Source organism: Cottoperca gobio, chromosome 21 (assembly GCF_900634415.1).
Source record: "Cottoperca gobio chromosome 21, fCotGob3.1, whole genome shotgun sequence".
NCBI classification, from domain to species: Eukaryota; Metazoa; Chordata; class Actinopteri; order Perciformes; family Bovichtidae; genus Cottoperca; species Cottoperca gobio.
Genome location: NC_041375.1, coordinates 19,446,426 through 19,473,383, shown reverse-complemented (window position 1 = coordinate 19,473,383; position 26,958 = coordinate 19,446,426). Strand labels below are relative to the sequence as shown.

Here is a 26,958-nt window from a genome sequence, read left to right as displayed (position 1 = left end):
AGGCTCAGTTTGCTCTTTACCTTAACAGTCTGGTGCTGTTGGTGATTGGACAATCGAACATTTACAAGCAGAACGCCGCGGTCTCAGACTTTGGAGGTGCCGACTCTCATACCATTCCCAACGGTTTCAAACTCCGCTGGTAATAATGGTCTGACGAAGCCAGCAGAAAGCACAGAATTGACAGATGCGATCCTGAAGTCACCAAAGCAGACACTCACTCCACCACTGCCATCAGGAAGGACATCTGCAGCATCCTCATGCTACCGATGTTGCTGTAAGTGAGGGCATGTAATGATGACGATGCACTCTTGTAACCCCTTAAGAAAGCCATTCCTGTCAAACTGCGTCTGTGTTCATCCCTGTGATACTTCTGAGTTCATGCAACTTGGATGAGCAGAACTCTGATGAATTGACACTTTAGAATCAGGTCAGAGTAGTACGCCATGTCAGCTTGTGAGTCTGTGAGTGTGATGGTTGTACCTGTGTTGTAGCGGTAGAGGTGGTACTGCTCCTTGACCCCCACATCTGCTGAAATTGCACTCTTATCTCAGCAAATGTCTCTATGATGACGGCAATGAACACATTCTGGAAGTAAGAAAGACAGAGAGAGAGCGAGTGAAACAGAGACAGCGAGAGAGTTGTGACAATAAAAATAAATGACCAAGTGCACGTCCGTCTCTCGACTTCATTTCACTATCTGTGACGTGACATTCTCTCATTAGCCAGAGAACATTTTTGAGTAACAAAGGGAAACTCATTATATCTGTATGTGAAAGATTAGGTTATGTCAATTAACCAGAACCTTGTGGCGTTCAACTATCCCCTGCTGCCATGTCATGGGAGCTGAACGCATTCGGAAAAGTGCATTAGAGAGAGAGAGAATAACTCTAACCTTGACAAGCCATGCCAAGAAGAAAATGAGAGTGATAAAGTAGAAGTAGGAGCGCCAGCGAGGGAAACTGTCAATGGCTCTGTACATGAGGAACACCCAACCCTCCTGTGATGCAGCCTCATACACAGTAAAGATACTCGTACCTAAACAAAGACAGACACAGGATTCAGAGAGACAGATATACAGTCAGATGAAAAGCAGAATTTGTTAGTGATACAAGTGACAGTGGCAGTTTTTCCGGCTGCCGTTAGTTTGAATCTGGGTTAAGTGGAAAAGAAAAGTAGTCGAGTAGAGTCGCACCATGCTGTGAATTAGCCTTTCAAAAAGACAATACCTTGAGTTTCGACTAAAGATGATTTAATCAGCTAGAGGTAGTTAGTGACATAACATACTGCATTCTTATGAATAGTTTATTCCCTCTGCGTGGATGTGAAGTATAATATTACATCTGACTGCTTAATACAATCCAGGTTTTTCTAAAAATGCACTTCAGCTTCACACTAAAAGCTACAATAACATAAATACATTTAGTCGGTAAATTGCATAGAATGTGCCATGTCCATGTTTATAATGTCCAAATGAAGGTAGGGGTTTACTGCGAAGCTCTTTCAGTCTCCTTCATGGCTATCTAGAGATTAGGTGCACTGCACTGTGCACCGACACTGGATTTGAACACCGTGCAGCTGATAAGAATGCAAGATGCTGCTGAATGGCACAGCTTCACGTCAAAGCTGTTCTATGCAGCGCTTCACTTCTCACTTTCTCGCACAGGCTCATTCTTCCATGTTTCAGATTTATAGATGAAAGGCAGTAAAGACAACTTGCGTGTTCGTGCATTTGCATTTCCTTTTCATATGTACGATATACAGTATTTTCTGTATCTCAAGAGTATATAAATGTGTATTAATGTGAAACATGTCATCAGACACTTATGTGTACATGTGTGAATGCATTAAACGTGTAAGTGCATAGATTATACCTAGTTCATTGAAGCCACTATAGCCGAGTTCCTGTCGGCTGAGCCCCAGGTCCTCCAGGTCCTCGCATTTGAAGCCATGAGGACACTGGTAGCCCTCCCCATCGGGGGAACAATGGGTGTCTGGGATGGCCAAGCTGTTCCATGTCACATTGCTGACCAAAAGAGAAAGAACTGTTATTAAATCCTATATATGCAAAGTGTGGTACATGGAATTAATATTTTACAAAGAGGAGTGTATACTGTCATGCAGTGGTTCTCAACCTGTTTGCATAGCGAGCCCCCCCAAGAATACTCAGTTTGGTGTTCACGACCCCCCCGATGCAAACACATTGAACGCTCAAGCTAAGCTGTTTTAGCCCCTGATTCCATTTACCCCCATTGTAGGGATCCAAAGGCTGGGAGGTGAAGGGACATTCAACAAGAGACTGAGAGAGATAGAAAGAAACAGAGAGAGCACGCTGTGAACCGGCGTAAACAGCTGTTCCTACGCGCCTCCAACTGCTAATTTTGATTGATTATTGTGAATGCTCTCATAAATAACTGTAAATAAATAATGCTTTGTTTGTGATGATTCAACAGCTGGCACCTCGATATTGTCCTGTAGATTTGTGATGCGTTCCCCCTGACCCACTGGAAATCCTGTCAGAATCTCATGTGGAGGAACACTCAATAACATCTATTCTATGGCAAATGATATCATTGGTACAGGCGATAAAATGTAAAAAAAAAATGAAATATGTTATATCATTTTTAATATATTTTATTTGTTATTCTCCGCAACCATCTGGCGACCCCCAGAATTTATCTTGCGAAGCCCTGTGGGGCTGAACATTTATGGCCAGTTACAAATTTTAAATAAGAATGAGAAACACACATATGACAGATACACAGATTAATATTGCCTGTGTACACACACACACACACACACCACACACACCACACACACACACACACACACACACACACTGTACAGATTACAAACACACACACCGCCCCTTCTCCCTCTTTCCCTGGCTCCCTGTCTTTTAGCCTCAGGTGTTATTCCAGGAGCTGCATGATTTCTCTAATGAAAATGAATGCCATCAAATTGGCTGCCCAGACATTCATCCAAATTGTTTATTAAGGGGTACAGGATCAGAAGGGATAATTTATTGCACCATCACAAAGGGCAATCAGAGGCATAGTGATGAATCCGATAAAGCGTATTATGCTGGGCTGAAAAATAAGACTGCATCTTATCAAATAAATCACTTTTCTTGATGACAAAGAGGAGATAAATGAAGCATTAAATGAGACACCAAATGTCCAGTTATAACGTCATATTCATAATTTGGTGACAAATTAAAAACAAACCATATTTGTGATAAGGTATTATTTATGATTGGTTTTCTGAATCTGTTATTTGATCAAACCCAAATTAATTTGTAATGGTTAGCATAATTGAAAATGTGAGGGCCTGTCAACAGCCCACTTAGGCTAAAAAACACTTCTTGATGAAACATAGTCCACTAAATTATTGGGTTTAGCATATGAAGGAAAATATTAATAATATCCTTTTCCTAAATTCTCCATCCAATTTGAAAACAAAGAATAAACATGTTTTTTATGTCACATTTCTTCATAAAAAGGGATATTCTTACATTCTCTAAAGTGTTACTATCCCTTTAATTGGTTAAAAATATCTCATTTAAGACCTTTCTATTTACAATAACCCTCAAATCACAATGTAGCTTTGAAGAAATCTATCAAACACAAGTGTAGGGTTCAGTAACACTAATTCATAGTGAAGAAAACATGTTATTCATTCCATGGAGGTAAATCCTGACATCCAGAAGAGCAGATCCTACTTTGTTCACAAATATCAGAAAATGTCTCTACTGCCATTTTTCCCAATTCCCATCAAATACCTTGTGTGTGAAAAGCTAAGGAGCTTTGACTTTGTGCCAAGGACATATGGTAGATAGAGATTAGGCACATCATTCCTTGTGTGACATATTTATTAAAATACCCCCGTTAGAAGCATCTATATGGGAGGGATTTAGGGAAAGGAGCACAGCAGGAAACACATTAGATGTGCAGCTGCCAGATGTACTGATGTACGTCAGAGCTATAAATGTGACAATGTCGTGTGCAGTCTTCCCTGCTACTAATGGTCAATGTAAGTGGTGCCCTTTGAGTGCTTAGGCACACGATCGCTAAGGAGAGATAATGGCAGGAATGAGCCTAACACTGTACGAAGGCTGGATATTGACAATATAGGCAATTTAAATGTTCATAATTAGTGTTAGCTCTACCTGCAGTCTGGGGCTTTAACCATGTTTGCTTCCCCCATCTTTGGTCTCCGCAGGGATTCCTATTTTCTGTATCATATTATCATCCTCGACTGAATGGTTCAAATAAAATCCTTCACAAATGTGTATAAATATTTACTGATTTTGTAAAGCACACTATGTACACAATGTCACACCTCCCCAGTCCCACATGTCCCCCAGTGCTGGTGCCTCTACAGAACCAGCTTCAGCTTCTACAGAATCGTCCACATTATTATACTGGTCATTTCAATTGAATTAGAATTGTATTAAAGACAATGAAACAGTAGGGTTACAGTATTAAGTTAAAGTTCATTGAATATTTTATTTTGAATAATTGTACTACTATTTAATGCGTAAGGGTAGGCTACTGCTTCACTATTTTTTTTACGTGAGAGCCACATTGATAGGACAAAGTCAACAGGAGAGCCACTTTTACCGCAAAGTATGAAAAGCTATATCCAGTCATAAAAAGCACGTCTGTTTATTAATCTGTCATCCCACCCAGAACATACAATATGCAATGCAGCCAACCAATGCATTCATTAAAAGCAGGATTACTTTAATACTGGGATGATGTTGTCAAACTCTGCAAACAATATTTCTGCTGAATCCAAAAAGCAGTTTCACAATGTCTGAGAAGGTTTTTTTGCCCGAGCCAAAATCAATGCGATCTCAAAAGATGCCTCAGATAATCGTTCAGCTGTATTAGTTGTCCTGTGTACGAGCCTTTGTTGTCCAGAAACAGAAGAAAGCTGCTCTATTTTTTTTAACTAATTTCTCTTCCAGGTGCGTAAATTTCGTTGACTTTTGGATGCGTCGTTTGGAAATGCGGCTCCAAATGACTTCACTTGAAACCAGAGCGGGTTTGTTTGCACATTAATCACAAAGGGTTCGACTCGTGGAGGACAAATAAAGATTCCTCTGTCCACTTATCTTGAAATGTCCTATGCTCGTTTAGTATGGCTCGTGCCTTTCTTTTTTTTAACGGGAGCACCTGTTGTCTGTCCACAAACCACATCTCCAGCATCTTCCGCTCGATTCCGCTGTGGTTTGATGCTCTAAAGCCAAATCTTAATTTCCCTCGTTTGTCACGCTTTGTTTCTGTCCAACTGGTGTGCAACTATTTTTTAATAAGAAATTGATCCATTGTACGTCTGTAGAAACGCACGCGAACTAGCATGTAATGGTGAAACGAGTCGACCGGAGCCAAGCTAACGCGAGTATGAAGTGCCAGGTTAAGTGTATTTATTTGTATACTAGCCCACCATGTATCTACCCGTCCAAGAGCACATTCACCATTGTAGCGCTGATAGACCGCCAAAACTGGCAACTCCGCAGTGAGTCAGTGCCTAGCAAGTTTAAATATCTTGTTTCTAGTCTATATTTGTATCTTTTATCAATTATTTGTATTATTTGTAGGCTAATAGAGCAGACACTGTGTTTTAATGGGTTATATGTAATAGCCCTGCTTGTTTTTAATGAAATATCTGTATTGACTCCATAATCATATCTATCACCCCTTTATTTAGCCTCATAGGCTCGCGAGCCGCGCAATGAGTAACACTGGCTTAGACGGTCGCACCAAAACCGCTAACTGCTGCTAACAGTAGCTGTCCTCAGCTAGTTAGCTGTTAGCTCAGTTAGCTGTGTTGCCCTTACTTGGCGTACCAGGGGATAGTAGCCAACAGAAGCTGCGTATTAATATTATCTGGCTTGCTAAGTCTTATTTTGTTGAACTTGCTTGATGTTTGGCTGTGTTAGCAAAGTTGTCGACTCGCTAATGCACGTGTAACGTTACAGCTATCCATATTTACGACAGTGGTGTATAATGTAAGTGATACACCAAATAAAATCCCCCAAAAATACTGATACTACATAATGTTCCTTTAAAAGAGAAACAACCAGCTCTGCCTGTTAGAACCTTTGATAAGGTCCCATCTCTGGCTACAATCTGAAGGTAGAGATAAACAGTATAATTTAACAGCACAGCACACCAATTCAAATATTTTTTCATCATATGGACTTGGTTGGGCTGGTTATATCAGTTGTTTCAGAATGGAATGGATTTTAACTGTCACTTGACAGAAATTGCATTTATCTGCATGTTAAACAAGACAACTGTTCACTTGGCCAATGAAAGCACATGACTGTACACTTTGTTTTTAAGCTGACAAACGAATCGCTGTGTGAGAGGAAAAGGTAAGCACAGAAATGGAAACAAAAAAGTGCCTAAAGGTATATATATGATAAACTGCATTATAAATGTTATATGGAATCTGGCAGCTGGGTATAGTGCATTAATAAATATGTTTTTTAGATCGTTTAACGGAGCATCTAGATTGTGCAGGCCCCTTCAGTGTTTCACCTAGGCAGATTGTAAAACAAACTACCGCCTCCGCAAAACAATTTCCATAGCTCACAAGTAACATAAACTTGCAAGCACAAAGCCTGCGGGGAAAAATCATCAACACTGATGAGTGAGCATACAGTTTATTTGGGCGTGTTTTCACTAGCTGTATTCATAGGCTATTTATGTAATGATCAAATATGCTTGCAGGTGAATTATTTTAATTGGCTTTTATAGCCTGTAATGCATTAAATGTCTGACTGGTTGCATTCAGGCTCATGCATGTCTGAACCTTATGGTACTTTACCAGTGGTGTTGTGCTTGGATGTTTTGCAGTTAGTGTTGGCCCTAGTCTATAAACTGTAATAAGAAAGACACTCAATGTATAGAATGTGTCTTCTAGCTTCTTAAAACTACTTCATTAACCATTATTGCTTCAGTAAACATCACCTCTATTAAAGCTGGGAAAAGCAGCCTCCATCTTAGTTATTTAAAAGGTGTTGATTAAAAAGCTAAAAGGATGAAAGCTAAGTCAAATTGCTTCGTTGAAACAAGTACTAAGAGTGTCAACAAGCAACAAAAAGGAATCCAAAGTTAAACTTCCTCATACTTTTGTTCTTACCCAAACTCTGTGTCATTAGTAACGCAATGATGGTTGAACGTTCCAAACATTTGAACACCCAGAATTCCATAGAGCAGGAGAAAAAACAGCAGGAAGATGGACACACTCCAGATCTGTTCGCCGGATCGCCTGCAAAACACAAAGAGTGAAGAATTGCATTTTCTTTTCTATTCATTAATTGTGGAGAGAAATGCTCATGACAGTTTCCTACTTCAGTATGTTGGTGATGCGGGAGCGAGGAAGCTCGAAGCGGAAGTAGATCCTGAAGGCCCGTATCATAATGAGCGCCCGGGGGATTCTCAACATCCCCCACGGAGACATCTGATCCACAAGCTCTGCTATTTCAAACACCTAAAACAAGGAGAGATGTATTAAGAAGTAGATACCAGCTACAACAATTCATTTCCTTATGTCAAGCTGTACAAGCACTTGCAGGAAAAATGTACCGTTACGTAATGTTGCAATATACCTGCAGCACCAGGGACACCCAGATGAAAAACACCATGAATCCATCAAACATACACCAGCGATCCTTCACATAGGAGTTATCCCCCTGTGGAGACATTAAGGCCAAAAATGAGAGAATTATTGGAAGAGAAGAACAGGAGCAATGAATATACATCATAATTATCCAAGGCCAGTTATCAAGAAAGCTGACATATTCTAACAATTACAAGACATTATGGGATGTTTTAAGACTAGTCTTTACGGTTCTGTGAAATTGTAGCATTTGTGTGAAAAGGTAATGGCATAGCAATATCCAAAGAAAACAACAAACATAATCTGGGATGATAATCCATTTTGACTGACTGACCACAATATTCATACAGCCTTGGTTTCTACACGAGAAGACAAAAAATGATCAAGCCCCTGAAGTGTGAACAAACTGAAATGTCATGAGGCCAGCAAAAAATGTGCACACTTAATTACCACTTACAGAGAGAGAGAGAGAGAGAGAGAGAGAGAGAGAGAGAGAGAGAGAGAGAGAGAGAGAGAGAGAGAGAGACAACAGAGAGCGAGAGAGAGAGAGAGAGAGAGAGACAACAGAGAGAGAGCGAGAGAGAGCGAGAGACAGAGAGACAGAGAGAGAGAGACAGACAGACAGCCAGAGAGACAACAGAGCGAGCGAGAGAGACAGAGACAGACAGACAGCCAGAGAGACAACAGAGAGAGAGAGAGAGATTTTTTGATTTTTCAAAAACACTTTATTTACATATTCTTAAAACAAACAGTTTACTCATAAAGTGTAACGAAAAATCATATTATCATATCAAAAAATATACATTTATAAATAACAACTCTATAAATATATAAAAATTATCCAATAAAAACCTGTGCAAAGTGTAAACATTCATTGTTCACAGTGCAGATAATGTTTTTAAAACACCAACGTTCTTTAAAAGTGTCGAGATCCCCGGTATGTTTGTGAAACCTAAAATCGAGCCAGAGTCTTGCCCTGATATTGCACAGCCACACTGTCTTGGCCTCCTGCCCCTCTCTGTTCTCAACTCTGTTTTTCCTGCTAATGTATATGGCCATTTTTGCCTCTCCCGAGAGGAAATTTAGGAGCTGCCACTTTTCTTTGTTGTCTTTTTTGTAGGCAGCTCCCATGATAAAAACACTCTCGGTAAAAACTACGTTAAAAAGACTAAAAACAAATGTTAAAAGAGAGAAGAACTCTGTGAGTCTCTTACACTCAGTAAAAACATGGAATACAGTCTCACGTAGGTTGCAGAAAGGGCATTTGTTAAAAACAGCGGGATTAATAACGGCGATAAAAGCGTTACAAGCGACGGCACCATGTAAAATCCTCCACTGGAGGTCGGCTGTCCGCTTTTTGAGGAGAGGTTTGTAAAAAGACCCCCACTGTGGGCTTGGTCCACTTCCTGAACCCAGTCTGTTGCTCCACACAGTGGAGGGTCTGCTGCACAGGCCTTTCTTGTGGATGCTTTTGACACAGTTCATATATAGAGTCTTTTTGTCGGCTCTGTGCAGCGTCAGTCCTGCCGGGTTAATGACCTTGAGCAGGGGACCGGTCAGTTCTCCCAGCCCTGGGCTCAGGTTGATCTCTGGAAAAGGGTCTGCTGGGTCTGGAGAAGCCTTCCCGTCACTGTAGTCTTTTATCTGGCTCCTTTCCTTCCCCGATAGCCTCTGGCTCCACAGCTCCAGAATCCTCTCAGCCACTCGAACGGAGGTCAGACCCAGCAGCAAGCCCAGGGCTCGGGCATCACTCAGCGCCGGCCCCACTGCATCCACCAGTTGCTGCAGGCACAGGGTTCTGGACCTGCAGAGCGCCACCATCAGGCTGGGTGTGCTGCTGCTGCTGACGTCCAGCCTGGCTCTGTAAATTAAAGGCTCCTTCAACAACCAGTGCAGAGAGTCCGACATTGGACACCTTTTATGATTAAAAAGGGCCCAAGACTTAAAAACACCCTGATAAAATGGAGGCAGCCCATTTAACTTAAAAAAATTAGAATCAGTTAAAAACAGAGCAGCATCCAGCCCCAGGTTATTTACACGTCTGAGAATGCAGCTGGTCACATCTCTCCACACCAAATCAGCCGGGCCGGTAAGATATTTTTGTACAAACTGAAGTCTAAAAGTGGCTGTTCGGCTGGCCAGGTGGACAAGGCCCTGTCCCCCCTCCTCTCTGGATAAAAACAGCACCCCCTGTGGCACCCAGTGTAGACCATCCCAAAAAAAATCTACCATTTCTTTCTGCAGTTTTGCTAAAAGGCCTGAGGGAGGGTCTACACAGGTCAGACGGTGCCACAATTGGGATGCTACAAGGTTGTTTAAAACCAAAACCCTACCTTTAAAAGACATCTGAGGGAGCAGCCACTTCCACTTGGAAAGCTTTCCCTGAATCTTTTCTGTGACGTTCTCCCAGTTCTTCTGGACAATAATTTATTTTCCTACAAATACTCCGAGATATTTCAGGCCGTCAGTTCTCCAGGTGAGGCTCTGGGGAAGAACTGGGAGACCGCCACGCCACTCCCCGACAGCGAGGGCCTCACTTTTCTTCCAATTTACCTTCGCTGCCGATGTTACACTAAAACTATCTACTATATCTGTTAAAATGTCCGCATCTCTCTGGCTTTTTATAAAAACAATAATATCATCTGCGTATGCGGATAAAACAAATCTGCTATTAAAACCAGGTAAAACCAGACCTTGTAGGCTGGAGCGTATTTTGCAGAGGAGAGGTTCCAGGGAGAGCGCATAGAGCATCCCCGACAGAGCACAGCCCTGCCGGACCCCTCTACACACTCTAAAAGGAGCACACAGAGTACCATTAAACTTCAGCACACTCTCAACTTCACTGTACAACACCTTGATCTTGCCTATGAAACCAGCGCTGAACCCAAACTTCTCCATTACTTTCCAGAGGAAGTTGTGTTCAACGCGGTCAAAAGCCTTTTCCTGGTCTAGAGAAATCAGACCAGTATCACAGCCCAATGAGCTGGAGACCTCCAAAACATCTCGAATTAGGTAGACATTGTCTACCATGGACCTGCCGGGCACACAGTAGGTCTGGTCCCGGTGGATGACCTGCTCCATAGCCCCCCCCAGCCTGGTGGCCAGAGCTTTGGACAGAAGCTTGTAATCCACACACAGCAAAGACACAGGGCGCCAGTTTCCGATGTCCTGCAGGTTTCCTTTCTTGGGCAGGAGCGTTATCACGGCCCTGCGGCAGGACATCGGCATGGAACCAGAGGCCAGACTCTCGTTAAAAACATCTAAAAGATCTGTTGCTAAAATGTCCCAATATGCTTTAAAAAACTCAACAGTGAGGCCGTCGATGCCGGGAGCCCGCCGTCCTTGCATTTTTTGCAGAGCAGCCTGTAGCTCCCGTGTGGTCAACGGCCCCTCCAGCTGTGAGTTGGTTTGCTCTGCTACCTGAGGTAGTCCCCCTAAAAACCCCTCTAAAAACGTTTCCTCCCCCTCGTACTCACTCGAGTATAGGGAGGAATAAAAACTCACAGCCCGTGTTCTGATCTGGCTTGGTTCCGTTATCTCTTGCCCTGTGACTGAGAGCAGTGAGTGGATTACCCTCTTCTGTCCGTTCTTCTTCTCCAGGCCGAAGAAGAAACTGGATGGAGCATCCATTTCGGTGGCGTTTTGGAACCGGGACCGGACCAGTGCGCCCTGGACTTTAACGTCTAGCAGGTCGGCTAATGCCATTTTTTTTACTTTGAGGATTTCAATATATCCTCGATCTCCTGTGGACTCACTTATTTGTTCTAGTTCCACTATATCACCCTCCAGGTCTTTCATAGATCTGGTGATGTCATGTGTGACATTGAGGGTGTGCTGCTGACAAAGCATTTTAATTTCAGTCTTACCATGGTCCCACCACTGCCTAAGACTGTTAAAATCACTCTTCCTTTGCCTAAAAACACTCCAGAAATAAATAAAAGCTTCTCTAAAATTTTTATCAAATGTTAAAACTGAGTTAAAGTGCCAGTATGCGCTTCTTGGCAACACATTTCTTATAAAAACATTACATAAAAGCAAAGAGTGATCGGTAAAACCAACAGGTATAATATTACACATTTTAAAAATGTTAAAATGATGTTTAAAACAATAAATACGATCTAACCTGGCAGAGGAAATCCTATTCCCTCTGCAGTGGGACCATGTGTATTGTTTAGCCTCTGCGTTCATCCTCCTCCATACATCCACCAGACCATGAGAGCGGACCAGCTGCCTCAGAACATGCTGGGACGCTGGATGCGGCTCTGCGTGGTTCCGATCTAAAAAAGCATTTTCTGTACAGTTAAAATCCCCCCCCAAGAATAAAAAATCCTCCGAGGCACAGCTATTTAAAACATCATTAATTTTTTGTAAAAACAACTTCCTCTCTGCACCGATTGTTGGGGCATACACATTTATAAAAACAGCATTAAAAAGGTCAAACCGGGCTTTTACTAAAAGCAACCTCCCCTCGATAAAATGCTCGACCTCCAGTGAGACTGGAGTAAAAGATTTGGAGAAGAGGAAGCCCACTCCTCCACTAAGAGATGTGTTGTGGCTTAAAATGACTTCCCCTTCCCACTCCCTCCTCCAGTCTATCTCGTTAGAGCCGTCGCTGTGCGTCTCCTGTAAAAAAAGGACATCAATGTGTTTTAATTTTGCAGTTTCATAAATTTGTGTCCTTTTTTTAAAAACTCTGGCTCCGTTCACATTTAAAACACCCACTTTAAAAGTATCCATGGCCGACATGTTAAAATAAGAAAAAATAAAAACAAATAAATTAATTAAGACCCCCATCATCACTGTTTATTTGTTTTTTTACTTTAAGCACCAGTTTTTTTAATCTATAAACCTCCTGCTCAATGAGGCCAGACTCTTTTTGGCTCATATGGAATCTGCTTGAGCTAATAAAAACGAGTAAATCCGGAAAATAATCCTCCACTTTTACTCCGTGTTGGTTTTTTGTGTGTTGGAGGAAAACTTTCAACATTTCAACTGAGTACATTTTTGTTTTCTGGCTGTTGGTCAGAGTAAAACCAGGGATGTCGCTGCTGTCTGACACACACTCCTCTTCACTAGCACTGTCTTCTGCCTGTCCCTGCTTCCTGCCTGTCTGTCCTTCCTCCCCGACTTTACTATTCTTGGCATCACTGGATGCACTCTGACTTTTCTTTTTCCGTTTTGTGGCAGGTTTTGTTTTTTTAACCTCTTCCTCCATCTCTGCCTCTTCTACCTGCTCACTCCACGGAACCTGTATTTTTCCTGTCCTCTCTCCTTCTACACCACCCATTTCCTCCACTACATCGCCCGCTTCCTTTTCCTCTTCTGTCCTTACCTCACTCACCTCCTCTGCCTCACTTGCCTCCTTTACCTCTCCTACTCCTACTACACTCACCTCCTCTGCATCCCCCCCCTCTTTTGCTACATCACTTACCTCCTTTAAATCTTCTACTCTCATCTCCTCTGTACCACCTACCTCTTCCCCACCACCCATCTCTTCTACAGCACCTATCTCCTCTACCTCTTCTCCTCCCATACCACCTGACACCCCCTGCACTTCCTCTCCCTGTTTTTTTTGTTTTTTTTCCCCATTTTTTTCCACCACACCAAGTGAATTAACACCACCTATCCCGTGTACAAAGCTGGACACAGCAGCTGCGCGTCCTGGCGCGGCGCGTGGAGCGGCCACCGGCCGCCCCAGTGGAGAGCCCTCCTCCGAAGCCGTGGCCTCTCCCGGCGAAGAGCCCCCCGCCGGGGGAGCAGCAGCCGCTCCTCCAGGATCAGGCGGAGCTGGACCCCCGCGCTTCGGACAGGCTCTCGCGGTGTGTCCCTCCTCCCCGCAACCAAAACATTTCATAACCGATGAAGTTGCAAATAACACGTATTCATAATCATCTACCTTAACGTGGAAGCGGAGGTTGAGCTCCGCATCTCGGTTATTAAGTATCATATACAGCTGTCTTCGGTGAGACACTACGTGCTTCAGCAACTGAGATTTACATCCAGACAGAATCTTTTTTACCGGGGAAACAACTTTCCCGTGTCTGGATAGTTCTCTGCTGAGAAACTCATCGGTTATGAACGGAGGGACATTAGATATTACAACTTTGGTTGCGGGCAGAGTGAGTGGCATCACCTGCACAAACACTCCGCTCACCGTAATACCTGTCTCGATGACGCGGTGCACCCGCTCCACCTGGTCCAGGAAGATGACAACAGCCCCGTTCATCCGCGCCAGAGACTTCACACTGCCATGTCCGACCTTGTCTCCCACAGCTAACCCGATCTCCTCAACGCTACACGGGAAGCCGGCTGATATTTTGATCCCGTGCTTCCTCGTGAGCTTGGTATAGTCTCCATTTGCCATGACGTCAGACGCCGGCCGGCAGAACACCGGCAGGAGAAAAACACCCAAGAGCACCCCGACTATCCACCCAAACGCACCAAAAAGTAAACTAAATCAAACTGTTACCAATGAACTAAGTTAAATCAAAACCCATTATTAAATAAAGTAAGAAAAAGAAAGTATCGAATTAGCACTTGCTCAGCGTCTCACTCACACAACCAAACTCCCAGCATGCACCGAGAGAGAGAGAGAGAGAGAGAGAGAGAGAGAGAGGGACAGAGACAGACAGAGCCAGAGAGACAACAGAGAGAGAGAGACAGAGAGAGAGAGAGAGAGAGAGAGAGACAGACAGCCAGAGAGACAACAGAGAGAGAGAGAGAGAGCGAGAGAGAGAGAGAGACAGACAGAGAGACAACAGAGACGGAGAGAGAGAGAGAGACAACAGAGAGAGAGACAGAGAGAAAGAGAGAGAGAGAGACAACAGAGAGAGATAGAAAAAGAGGGACAGAGAGAGAGACAGAGACAGACAGACAGCCAGAGAGACAACAGAGAGAGAGAGAGAGAGAGAGAGAGAGGGACAGAGACAGACAGAGCCAGAGAGACAACAGAGAGAGAGAGACAGAGAGAGAGGGACAGAGACAGACAGAGCCAGAGACAACAGAGACAGAGAGAGAGACAGAGAGAGAGACAGAGAGAGAGAGAGAGACAGACAGAGAGACAGACAGAGAGAGGGACAGAGAGACACAGACAGACAGCCAGAGAGACAACAGAGAGAGAGAGAGAGAGAGAGAGAGAGGGACAGAGACAGACAGAGCCAGAGACAACAGAGACAGAGAGAGAGACAGAGAGAGAGAGAGAGACAGACAGAGAGACAGACAGAGAGAGGGACAGAGAGACACAGACAGACAGCCAGAGAGACAACAGAGAGAGAGAGACAGAGAGAGAGAGAGAGAGGTAGACAGAAAGAGAGAGAGGGAGAAACAGAGAGAGAGGGTGTGTTTCTGTAAGCTCTTAGGGGGTCAGTCTTTGACAGGAAGAAAAGCTGCAAATAGGAGGGTGTGTTCTGAGGACACTCTACAGATGCGACCATGTTTGATTACACACTAACAAGAGCGAAAGCATGCAATTACTTTACTACGCTGTGTGGCTCACTTGTTTTGTGCAACAACTAGCTGCTAACAAAATACAACTTCCAAGTGTCAATCAATAAGGTGATAGACATGTTGAATAAACCCATCAATTCAGAAGTTCTAAGGTGTGATGATGCGTGCATTGTTTACACAAGTCGAATTTTACTCAACATACACAGAAAATAAACAGAAAAATAACTTCCAATTTTAAAAGACAAAGACGGGTTTTATCTACCTTTTAAGAGATAAAAGGAAATATAAAAGAAAGAAGAAGAAGAAGAAATGTTCCAGTCTTCAGGCTGTTTTCTTGCACTGGTGATTCTAATTCTGTGTCCTCCAGTGCCTCCCTACTTGTTATCCTTGATTTGCCAATTAAGCTGTCCACACTTTTTATGGCAGTAATTATGGGCCTTTCATCTGCCAGCTGTCTGTTCCTGGATCCTTGTATGGAACATTATCTCTACCTCGGATTGGAATTGTTGAGTCATCCGAATGTAACGCTCTAAACTACTACTAGTAAGATTGAATTTAAAGTGTGATTTAAATCTGACGTAACACAATTGTGCTGATGCACCAACATGTGGTCAATCAGGTCTCTCCTTCTTCACTGGCTGTTCACCTTCGTCCACTTACTACATTTTGCAAAAACTGGTATGTCTAGACTGAAAATGAGCACTTCAGTGTACCCATGTTGTTTTGCCTCCACTGTCTTCTGGTGATATGCACATAAACTATGATGGCGTTATATGAATTTGTGTAATGTGAAAGCCATGCCAGTTCCCCATCCCATTTTTGGCACAAACAGTTAAACTAATTAGTATAATGCCCCATAAAGTTTCATCCAAATCCATACCCATTTTCTTTACTGTATATATCTTAACACACAAATACAACATGGAAAACAATGCCCACCTAGTCAAAATCATGCAAAACATAAAAAAAAAAGTTCGTCCATCAATGATAATTTAGGAGTACTTTCTGTCACAACAAAAAAAAAGAAATTCTTATATTAATCTTGTTAACTTGATTTTGGTCATGTGCTTCCTCTGACCATGTGACTCTGTCAGTAGCTACCTTGATGATTCCCCTGATGTGCATCTTGGCGATCATCTCGGCGGTGTAGAGGAACATGAGCAGTGTGTCCAGTGTGAAGGTCACAAACTGCAACGGAGGGTAATGCTCAAACGTCTTGGGGGTGTTCATACACACAGAGATGACACTGATGATTGCGCAGGCCCGCAGCAGGGAGTGCACCCACTGCAGGAGGAGGACAAAAGAGGGAATAATGGCAAACGGTGCTATAATATTTCCTTATATTACTCGCTTGTCCAGCTATTAGGATAACTTTGCCGTATTTAAAAAAAACTAAATTTCAAGGGAAATACATCAACAAGTGATATCTGGCATGAAAGAACCAGAGATAACATTGTGTGTAAAGCGGACCCCGGCGCACATGCAAGAACACTCACTGGTTTGTTGATCCAGAAGATATCAGCGCTGTCTGCGAGGGTCTCGTCCGGCCCAAAGTCGGTCATGGGCTGGGCCTCGACCCGTGAGCTCTGCTTCCTCTTTAGCATGCTGGGGCTTGCCGTGCTATACAGAGAGTGGATCTGACAGAGAGAGGGAGGCAAAACCCAACGGTAAACAAAGCTAAATGAGGAACGGGAGAAAACTCTGGCTGCATCCAAGTCTGGGCAGTGGCAGTACCGCTTTTTATAACTCCAATCATGTGGATATATGTAAATAAATATATTTTTTTAAAGTGTACTTAATGCAGCTCAGAGGCATTTGGCTTGCCATGTATGGCCACATTAAGAGTAACTTTAAAAAATACCAGTGCACTTTTTGTTTTAAAAACAGTAACTGGACAAAGCTTAAATATTGAAATATAGTATGAATGTGTTAAATAACATGTGTATCAATAGTGGTTTCTGGATGTAATTACGTGTAGCATTAAACTTAAGTATACGGAAACATATACTCAGCAAATATATACTCCCCTGACTTGAATTGCCAGAACAGAGGTGTGTACTTACAAAGCAAACATGTGTTGCATTGTTGAATGGCCACCGTGATACACAACGTAGCACACATGGAACACATGACGAGTGTATTCACATCGGAACAGCTCCAGTAACTTACCATTTGAAAAGATCATACATGATCTTCATCTTACGGAACACCAAGGCACCGGTAGATTAAGCTGTGCGACCTACTGTCCAGTGTGAAGAGGTGCAAGATGGTGTTACCTGTGCATGTCCGTGTTTGTGTGTGTGTTTGTGCGTGTGCAGAAAAAGAAAAGTGTACAGGCCGTTTCAACAAAAGAACAGAAGAAGAAATGACACTCTGAATGGAGACAAAGCGCACATACCAAAGGGAAAAGTAAAGCTGAAATTGCTCCAGCACTGCACATAACATGCGATCAGGCATACCCTGTAAATGACACACAACAGTTAGTCAACAGCATGGCTTATATGGTGTACAGTACACTACCCACATCTACAGTACGCTCATAGAGACAGGAATGCCCACCACGTCTGACATCAAGGCATATATGCGACACACTCTGTGAGTGACTGAGTGACTGAGGTGTTGTGGAAGAAAAAAGATGGGGTGGTGGAGGAGGACCAGGCGACTCACTGTGAGGCTCCTCATTGGTGCGTTCATCCCCAGGTCACAGAGGGGTGGAGAGACCAACCAGAGAGAGACTAAAGATGCAAAAAGGAGAATGTCCTAAAGGCCTGGAGGTCCTGCGGCATGGTAGCAGTCATAAGAGCAGTAAAGAGGGGCGAGAGAACATATTCACAAGTGCTACAAGGTGCAGCTTCAGCACACATCTATGCAAATTAATTCGGTCCACCCAAGTTACATAAAAATATGTTTTCTCTCTAACCTCCAGTGGTATGTAGCCATGCTGATAGTGTTGGTTAAACTTAACCATATTTTGATATATTTATCTGATAGCTTTGGCGGAACCCCCAATACAATGTGTGTGGGGCTCATTTGATAACATCACTTCCTGGAAACAATACCCTTTTCACTCTGCCAAAGATCTCCATAGGAATGGTTTCTTACCCGAGTAATTATATTCACTTTTATTATACTGATGTACAAATCTCAGAGGCAGAACCCTCAGCAGATACATCTAGAATTATCTGCATGGCTAGACGGGTATGTGAGAAAGTGCATGTTTTGTAATTAAGGTGAACCAAGGCTTCAAGAAAAACAGCACTGAAATATAACTCAATAATGTGGGTTAGTGAAGGTATGTCACATGAAACAATAGATTCCATTTGTAGATGTCATCGACATACACACAACAACAACTAAATCAGAAAAAGATCAGACATCAACGCCCAGATTAAATGTGTCACCGAGGTTTGGGATTTAATATTTCAAGTACTCCCAATTTCCCATCAATGATATGTTCTAATCTCTGAAAGTGAAAAAAACAAAACGCAATTATTATATATATTATCACTATTCCTGAAGTGACTGAAATTACAACATCCCGCTCTTCCAGGTGAGCTACCTGGGGGGTGCCTTACAGGTTTTTATCACTTTAATAAAAATAAAACTTCTTTCTCATGTACAAAGTCCTCACGGCAGCGACCTTGATTCAAATCTGACCCGTGGTCCTTGGCTGCATGTCGTCCCCTCTATCTCCCTGTTTCCTGTCTGTCGTCAGCTGCACTAATAAAAATGCAAAAAGCCCCCAAACAATGATGCAAAAACGTTGTTCACCTATTAAAAAGTCAATAAAGATTTTAAATCGAAGCACGAGAACAGTTAGGATGGGAATGCAGGTAGAACAATGTAACTGCATCGCCCTCGTTTCCTTTTTTTGCTCTTACCAAGAAAAGAAACTGTCCATATAAACCCCATGTAGTTAGAAGCAATTTCCCAGTGTAATTGCTACACTTAACATATGCAGATGGAGACGTGAAGAGTGAAAACTAAATTACAGGGTCTAAGTGCTATTATGTGGGTGTATAGGTGGCAAAGACTGCAATTACTTTCCCATTTGGAGTGAGGACATGTTCCTCACAGGGAGGATGTGATCACTGAGCAGATTAATTGTAAGTGTGAGTATTTGTTGAAAGTCTGAAAACTTTCTTTGCGGAAGTTCTATTCTTGAAGAGTGCACTCTGGCAGGATCATCTTAATTACAACAGATACAAAGTTTAGTTGACGTTGGCAGCACATTTGTACAGTTCTTTATTTCTCTCCCATAGCCTCAAGAGGAGTTTAGGGATTTATACAAACTGGTCTCAAATGGGTGTGCTTTGTTCAAATGTATAGAAAGGATCAATACATTCCCATAGCAATGCAGCACTCGCAGAGCTCCAGAGGAAGTGGACAGACTGTGGCCACATTAACATTTCCCTCACTTTTCATTTCCATATTTGATTTGATAAAAAAAAAAAAAAAAGCTAAATTCATCAGTATTATACACAAACAAAGTTTCTAATAATTTAGTGTAATGTGGAAGTTTCCACTCATGTTGACAAACATTATAGAGAGTTATCCAACCAGCATTGTCCCTCTACCTGCTTTCATTGACCCGGTTTCCTGCAGCAGCAGGCATTTATTTTCTGACTAAATGTTTTGAGCCTGCCCAGGACAGACACAAACTGAAGACAGACAAAGTAAGCAACTAGCCGGTGAACGTGGTAGAGCATTTAGTAACTTAAGAGCCAGCGCGGCAGATCATTTCTTTTAGGGGTGGGTGGAGATTGAGAGAGCCAAAAGGAGAGTGAATATTGGGTTTGTATTCATCAAGTGGACAGAAACACAACTCCAAAAGAATCCTTAAGTTGCTCCGTGTCTGATTGATGTGAAAATACGAAACTGTTTGCAACTTTATAGGCTGATAACGTGCATGTCAACACTGTGTTTTAGTGCAAACTTTGTTTGTCTGCCATTTGGTGCTGGGCAGGCAGCATACAATGAGGTTATCAGAGCTTTTCCACTGAAAGCAGCTGCCTGTTGCATCTGAAAATGACATTGATGAAAGCAGTGAGAGTGAGCCATAATAATGAATTTGTGCGACATAAAACCAAAACAAGGAGCTTAAAGATGCTACAAACCTCCATATAGAGCAAAGGGAAACTGCAGTCAGGTGATATTTCTAGGTGAAATTAGTAAGCGACCTCTTTCACATTACATTTAGTCACTGTCCTCTCAAAATAATAATCAGAGCAGCTTCAAATGCACACACACACACACACACACACACATACATATATATATATATATGTTTATTGAGGTATTAAATCAAACACTCAGCCCTGACTATTAATAAGAAACAAATCTAACATATCCTTGCAGCAATTGATATCTTCTGTGGCATAATTCATAACAAATAATCATTAGTATTATCATTACTTAATTCTGCTTGTTTCATTTGCATGTTAGATTGTTGTCTATAGATGTCTGTAGCTTTTTTAAGTAATAACGTGTGAAGTTGTTTGCTAGTTAGTCCAACTGTTAGCAAACAACTTCACAACTTATTGTGGGCATAATCTTGTTAAAAGCTCCCATTGTGTGTGACCCAGGCCTCGAAGGATTCAATAGGTGACTGTGAGATGCTAAAACCCTTTGGGAGAACTTCTTATCAACACAGGACAAGCCGATGTGCCATATGACTGTACGCACGTCCTGCAAAATGGCTGTCACATCACTTGACGTCAATCAAGAAGTGCATATCCATACTGAGATTGAAAACTGGATGAATGACATCTACGGAGCCAAGGTTACTATGGAAACGGATGAGAGCTAAGGTGCTACATAGGGCAAAAAATAAGCTAAACACAGTGCGTATACAAACATGTGGGCAAGCGTAGGACCTACAAGAAGCTAATATGATATGTGACAACATGGCCACGTGACATTGTAGCGAATACACGACAATATTGGATCAAGGCCTACTCGGAAGGATGAGAATCAACACTTCCTGGAGAACCAACGAGCTAGCGCGCAGCAGTACGGAGCGTCAGTAGCATCCCTGAAGCACAACAGCTGGACGTCCAGTTCCATACACGCCGAGTGTAGCGGCAGATTAAGAAAACATACTGAATCACTTACGAGAGGAGGATTTCCCTTATCTACCGTGTCTCGTCCTGTCCATGACATCCGCTGTTTTCCGGGTGTGTTGGGATCGTGTGGGAGAGTGCGGGAGCGCGCGCAGGTTCCAATCACATCAACAGCACCAGCGCATGCAGCGCGGAAGCGCGCAGCCGTCTCCATGGTTATGGTCTGAACGTCCTCAAGTTGCTGCATCACAAAAGTCGAGCAAAAACAGTTACTTTATTACACTTGTTTTAATAACCTACTGTAATGATAAAGTGTGGCAGACTAAGACCTCATTTATCACAAAAACAATAACGACAAAAACAACATTAATGTGTGTCTCTTATCTCATTGCTGTCCTTCAATATCATAAATTAGGAGTAGCATGTTTATGTGCAAATAAATGTTTCCCTCTCTTTATTGCTCTGCGTGTGTGTGTGTGTGTGTGTGTGTGTGTGTGTGTGTGTGTGTGTGTGTGTGTGTGTGTGTGTCTCTCTCTCTCTCTCTCTCTCTCTCTCTCTCTCTCTCTCTCTCTCTCTCTCTCTCTCTCTCTCTCTCTCTCTCTGTCTATATATATATATATTTAATTCAAAGGCGCTTTATTGTGATGAAAATTTCAAAAATCATGTTGCCAAAGCGTCGAAATACAATTGGTCAAACTATTTGGACAGTAGATGACACACTAACAGTAATATGAACATTGACACAACAATAAGATTGATACGATTCTATCAAAGGACAGAGGGTGTCGTATGTTGTACATATTGCAAAGCCCCTTTGGTATTTGTGATATTGGGTATTAAAAATAAAACTGACCTGACTTGACTTCTAATTGTTTTATTCTGCCAGGTGAAACAAAGCATGAACTTTATTGCGCATACCTTTGATTTAAATCCTCATACATTAATGAACTGAGTACAGTGTTGTCAGGTCAACTCAGAGCAGTGTGAGTTCCTGGTAGATGAAAGGTGTAAATTGAAAGTTTCCCTTCAGCCTTCTGTGTGTAGTTGACACAGCTGTTCGTAGGCTTTTTTTCTTTCTTTGGCCTGGGCATGTGTCAAGCCGTTTAAATGCTGCCAGAGTACAAAATGTGCAGACCGTTTTATATTAACATCATTGGTTGCCTAAAACGAATCAAGTAATGACTGTGGTGTTAGTCCTTTGAGCTGATTCTTTTATTGAATAATCGCAAAAAAAATGTCATGCGAAGTGACCTTAACATTTACTCAAGAACGAACCCTCAAATTCATTAATTATAGTGCTGACAAATACTTTAATTCATTTAGAGACACTTGGCTCGAGGACAGAGCGTTTATAGCAAATAGTTACAGTTAGATTTTGCGGGAAAAACAAGCAGCAACAAGGATTCTGCTGGGGGGGAAGTAACAAACTCATACTTGAACACCAGATCTTAGCCCATATGGAGGAGTGGATCAGCACAATCATAAGAAGTACGAATGCCCAGTGAGGCAACAGTAGGTCCTTGGAACTTGGATGCAGCCACCAATTGCTATTAATGTCCCCTGTGCTATTTGTGCTACAGTATGATGTGAAATGTCTACTGTAAAAAGGTCTAAACAAGTACGGCGTAACTCTGCTTCAGCTTACGCAATGTTTCATTCAATGTTCATGGGCAAGAGTACACAAAGATATTTAAATGGACTTGCTTATCAGCATTTCTGAAAATACATTAAAAGATTAGAGAGTTGCAGAGATGGCAATTGTAAGCTCCATTCTGAAAAACGTATATAGCTTTGACAGCTTTCTCTGTGACAGGAACTAAATCCTAGAACTTGTAACTTGATCACTTGAAATCTGCTGCAAACATTGTCACTTTTAATAAAGCTTTAAGTCAGCAACAAGACTGTACTTATCTCAACTGTATTCTTTTTAACCTTCTCTGCTCTTCTCTGTGTTCTAATCTCCTAGATTCATAAAAGTCCTTCTAGGAACGGGCATTCATTATAAACACTATGAGCCTTGCATCAGATAGCTGTTTTCAGTCTGTCAATGTAACCTATAGTGCAGAGGTGGGCAATTAATTTTAGCAGAGGGCCTCATGAGAAACTGGGACTGTTGTGAAGGGCCGGACCAACAGGCTGATCTACCTGTATTAAAAACATGTCCGCTGTCTAAGGTTCGTGTAACAGGGTGGTGCTAGTGCGTAGTTCTCTCCTCTCCTTTCCTCCGCTCTGCACGTGCCTCCGCTCCGCCTGTATGTGTGTGTGTGTGCGGAAGGTGATAAATAAAAATAAAATGTTGCAAGTTACTCCTTTGACTCCATTGCTATTTTAAAAGCCTTCTTATTGAAAACTTATATAGATTGGATGATTGCGATGACATCTTTTGAATTTGTGAATTTAACTTTGCTTGAAATTACATTAGTTCCATAAGATCAGAGTCTAAATGTATGTTATTATTACTGCAGTATCGTTTCGAGCACGCTTGATTCTCCATTTAGACTTGTCATGGAAAAATACAGGTGTCGCTAGTGACATTAACAATGACTCTTTTTCATTCGAGTGTCCCAGTAAGCTATGACTAAGCTATGTGTGACAGTGAGCCAGCATGGACAATACCAGGACTCTGAACCCAGGGCAGCAAAATGAGATCCAGACATCATTATGTTATCATTCACATCTGAGCTTTTCCTTTTGGGACATATCAAAATGTTTTTAGAGAAAAGGCCTATTACATAAAAAAAAAGGATGGAAACAAAAAAAACTACTGCACTATAGAGAGATCATCTGGAAAAGGAATGGGGAAAAAGAGAAACAAAACATTAAAAAAAAAAAGTCTGCTTCTAATTACATCTCAAACTGGTGACTTAACTTTTTATTTTGGCAGTTTTCCCCACCCCAGCTCCTGCCCAGGCCTGTGTCTGACAGTCAAGACTAATCAAAGGCACTTGTATGGAGAGAACTGTTGGCCTCTGAAGGGATTGAGCCAGTTCAGGCCAGCCCGCTGCTCTAACTCTCCTTCTCTCCTTTCCTTTTCCCTCTCACTCTCTCTTCCTGTCCTGTCTGTTTAAGGAGTGAAAGATTGGGAAATTCCTTCAAGCTACTTTACTTCAGGTTTCTGTGGGATTTAAACATGCACACTGAAGTTTCGGTACAGTCCATGTTGGTGCCGTTGTTTCTGATTCTGCTCTCTAGCGTGGAGGACACTTTGTTACAATCGGTGAGGTGAGTTTCTACAATTTTCTTGTTTATTGTGGGTTAGTCTAGAGAGCAAGAAGGAAGAGGGAGGTGCAGAGTTGTGCTGACAAAGACAACCTTTGGAGAGTACAATGTGGGAAAGTTTAGGAGTGCCTATACATGTAGTTTGCACTTTTTGTGCACTTTCTTTTTGCTGCTATACTTGCAAATAGTTTTCTGCATGCCAAGTCATGCGGTGAAAAGTCTGCCTCTGTGTTTCCGTTATTCATCATTTGAATAGCACTTTTTAAAACATTAAGACATTCATTTATTTTCATTTGGACACTTGAGTTACCATGACAATGTTATGACAGCTTTTGTGGTTGTGGGTTTGGTGCAATAAACTTTAGTGCCATTTTGGCTGGAGCGACCGTTATGTGTTTCAAAATCTGTTACTGAGCAATCGCTAAGCAAACAAAGTAACTTAAATGCATTAGTTACCTTTTGTGCTATCCTGTATCATTTCTTCTTTTTTTGCCAAGTCAATCACTGAAATTGGCTAAAATGTGAAAAAATACGATCTGTTTACCTTGGCCTTTTACTGTAGAGCCTGAGTCAGCAGATCTGTAAAAATGTTGCCATATAGTTCAAACTTAACTCAACTGCAAAGTGGATGTTTTCTCCAAGCAGGTGCATCATGCCTGTGTAGTGATTATATTGTGTATGTCACAGTGTAGCCTACAGTGCATAGCATGTATTAGACAGCAGCAGAAACAAAACCTACATATGCTTTACCACAGGAAGCAACAGCTCCTGAGAATCCAGGTGATTACAGTGTTTTCCTCGGTGTAAATGATCAAAAATAATTCCTACATTGTTTGTTTACCAGGTATGTAATCAAAGCAACTTGACAATATCAAAAACGAACAAAGGTGAAGCTACTGAGGGAGTGCTGGGACATTTCCATGTACGTGCAATGCTCAATATAATCACCATCAACAACTTCTTAGAGAGGCAGGATAAGGGTGGGACTCAACCTGTACTCATAGAACTAGAGTTACAATACATAACCTTTGTTTGCCTTCACACTGGCTTTGCCCCCTTTTGGACCCTATAGTTCAGGGGACAAAACAAGTCCCCTGGCTTTCTTTCTACGTTTGTTTTTTTTGCATTAACATCAAGAACCTCTGGTATGTTCCTTCTCGGGAATACTGTGGGTCACTGGACTCCTGTGGAATTTCCGCGGGATGGGAGTCGATTTCACTCTTCATCACTTGACTGTGACGGGGCAGAAAAATAAGTCAACGGGAGCTGGTGGGATGGGAAACATAATAACAATCTTGAAAATAATAAAAGGTCAGTTTGTACATATAAAAATGCAGTTCAAATATGAATAAACTTAGGAACGGAGTGGGATTGTTCTTTTTTTCAGTGTGACGATTTACTTCATTCAGTTGCATATTAAACCTACAATAACATGCCATGTATAAACATATATTTTAATGATGCATACTAAGCTATCAATATAATGATATGTAGCCATAGCTAACTAGTTTGCTGTTATGGACAGGTGCTGCACAGTGATGTAGCACAGGTTAGCTGCAGGGTTCATGGGTAATAGTTAGACTATCATCAATGTTGTGTAAATTAATAGCCTGACTTATCTAGTTAATAGTATGTTGGATTCATGTTATTGTAATGTGTATTTTAAGACATAAAAGATAATAAAAACTTTAAAAACATTATCAAACAATAATTTGGCGGGCCCCCTGCAGTAACTCTGAGGACCACCTAGGGGTCATGGACCCTCTGTTGGAGATCAATGCACTATATCAGGGAGACCATTTGATCCGGCCCTCGAGGTAATTCATAAACACACCAAAAAAAATCCACTAGAAAAAAACCCAGGACATATAAATAATATCAATCGGGCGACTGAATATTTTTCCTAGCCAAGGTCAGGGTCCTTGAACACAACACGAGCAGAACGTGTCATCACGTGGTCACGTCATGTGAAGAAACTTCAATATTAAACAAGACTGTCGTTGACATCAGTGAACGCAGCATGGCGAGTGTAAAACAGAGAAAGCTAGATGCGGAATGTCGCATTTTCCAGGAGAAATGGACGAACGATTATTTCTTTGAGGAAGTAAAAGGCCAGTGAGCCTAGTTTGTGCGGTGATGAAAAATAATCTCGAGCGTCATTACACCACGAGACATGCCGAACTGCTCGAGCTGAAAGGACGAGTGCGTTTGGATAAAGTTAACGCTCTTCAGCGGAGTTTGGCCCCACAAGCAGCTCTCTACAGAGCGTAACATACAAACATGGAAAGATAGAGAGGTAGACCACCACACCAAGAACAGACTGTTCCACCACTGCTGTGCAATTATCACTGCCATTTACAATACAATAAAAAAAGTTTTTGCACAGCATAAAAGAAAGGTGAAATGAATGGACTGCGTCTTAAAAAAATGTGCAGAGGTCATGAGTTCAGTAATTAGTATGGCCCTCGAAGGATGTTAAATAAAATGGCCCTTGATAGGAAAATGGTTCCCCACCCCTGCACTATATAATGCCCTCAGCAATGGAATGAAGTAGTGTCTATTGCATGTTAGCTACTTTCTGCTAACAATCCCACAATGC

At 42.0% G+C, this 26,958-nt stretch overlaps 2 protein-coding genes across 9 annotated transcripts in view; one reads left to right on the top strand and one right to left on the bottom strand.

Moving 5' to 3' along the window:
• nalcn (sodium leak channel, non-selective) overlaps window positions 1-21,319 on the bottom strand; it is a 78,059-nt gene extending 56,740 nt beyond the window's left edge. Inside the window, exons 1-11 of one of the 7 annotated variants that reach the window (XM_029458874.1) lie at window positions 21,193-21,263; window positions 17,746-17,813; window positions 17,477-17,538; window positions 16,575-16,715; window positions 16,180-16,362; window positions 7,622-7,705; window positions 7,364-7,503; window positions 7,153-7,281; window positions 1,872-2,023; window positions 893-1,035; window positions 481-585 (exon numbers count right to left, since the gene is read on the bottom strand). In XM_029458874.1, coding sequence (XP_029314734.1) covers window positions 481-585; window positions 893-1,035; window positions 1,872-2,023; window positions 7,153-7,281; window positions 7,364-7,503; window positions 7,622-7,705; window positions 16,180-16,362; window positions 16,575-16,715; window positions 17,477-17,518 — 1,119 coding nt within the window. In that variant the 5' untranslated portion in view covers window positions 17,519-17,538; window positions 17,746-17,813; window positions 21,193-21,263. Of the gene's footprint in view, window positions 1-480; window positions 586-892; window positions 1,036-1,871; window positions 2,024-7,152; window positions 7,282-7,363; window positions 7,504-7,621; window positions 7,706-16,179; window positions 16,363-16,574; window positions 16,716-17,476; window positions 17,539-17,745; window positions 17,856-21,036; window positions 21,066-21,192 lie in introns of those variants that run through there. The other 6 variants (XM_029458873.1, XM_029458876.1, XM_029458875.1 and 3 more) reach the window with 6 other exon arrangements.
• Window positions 21,320-24,107: 2,788 nt separating this feature from the next.
• The window catches only part of itgbl1 (integrin, beta-like 1), a 37,404-nt gene continuing 34,553 nt past the window's right edge, over window positions 24,108-26,958 (top strand). For both annotated transcript variants that reach the window (XR_003834263.1, XM_029458703.1), the window contains exon 1: window positions 24,108-24,362. Coding sequence is in view for 1 of the 2 variants with exons in the window: in XM_029458703.1 (XP_029314563.1) it covers window positions 24,271-24,362 (92 nt within the window). In the remaining variant the exon portion in view is untranslated. The remainder of the gene's footprint in view (window positions 24,363-26,958) is intronic.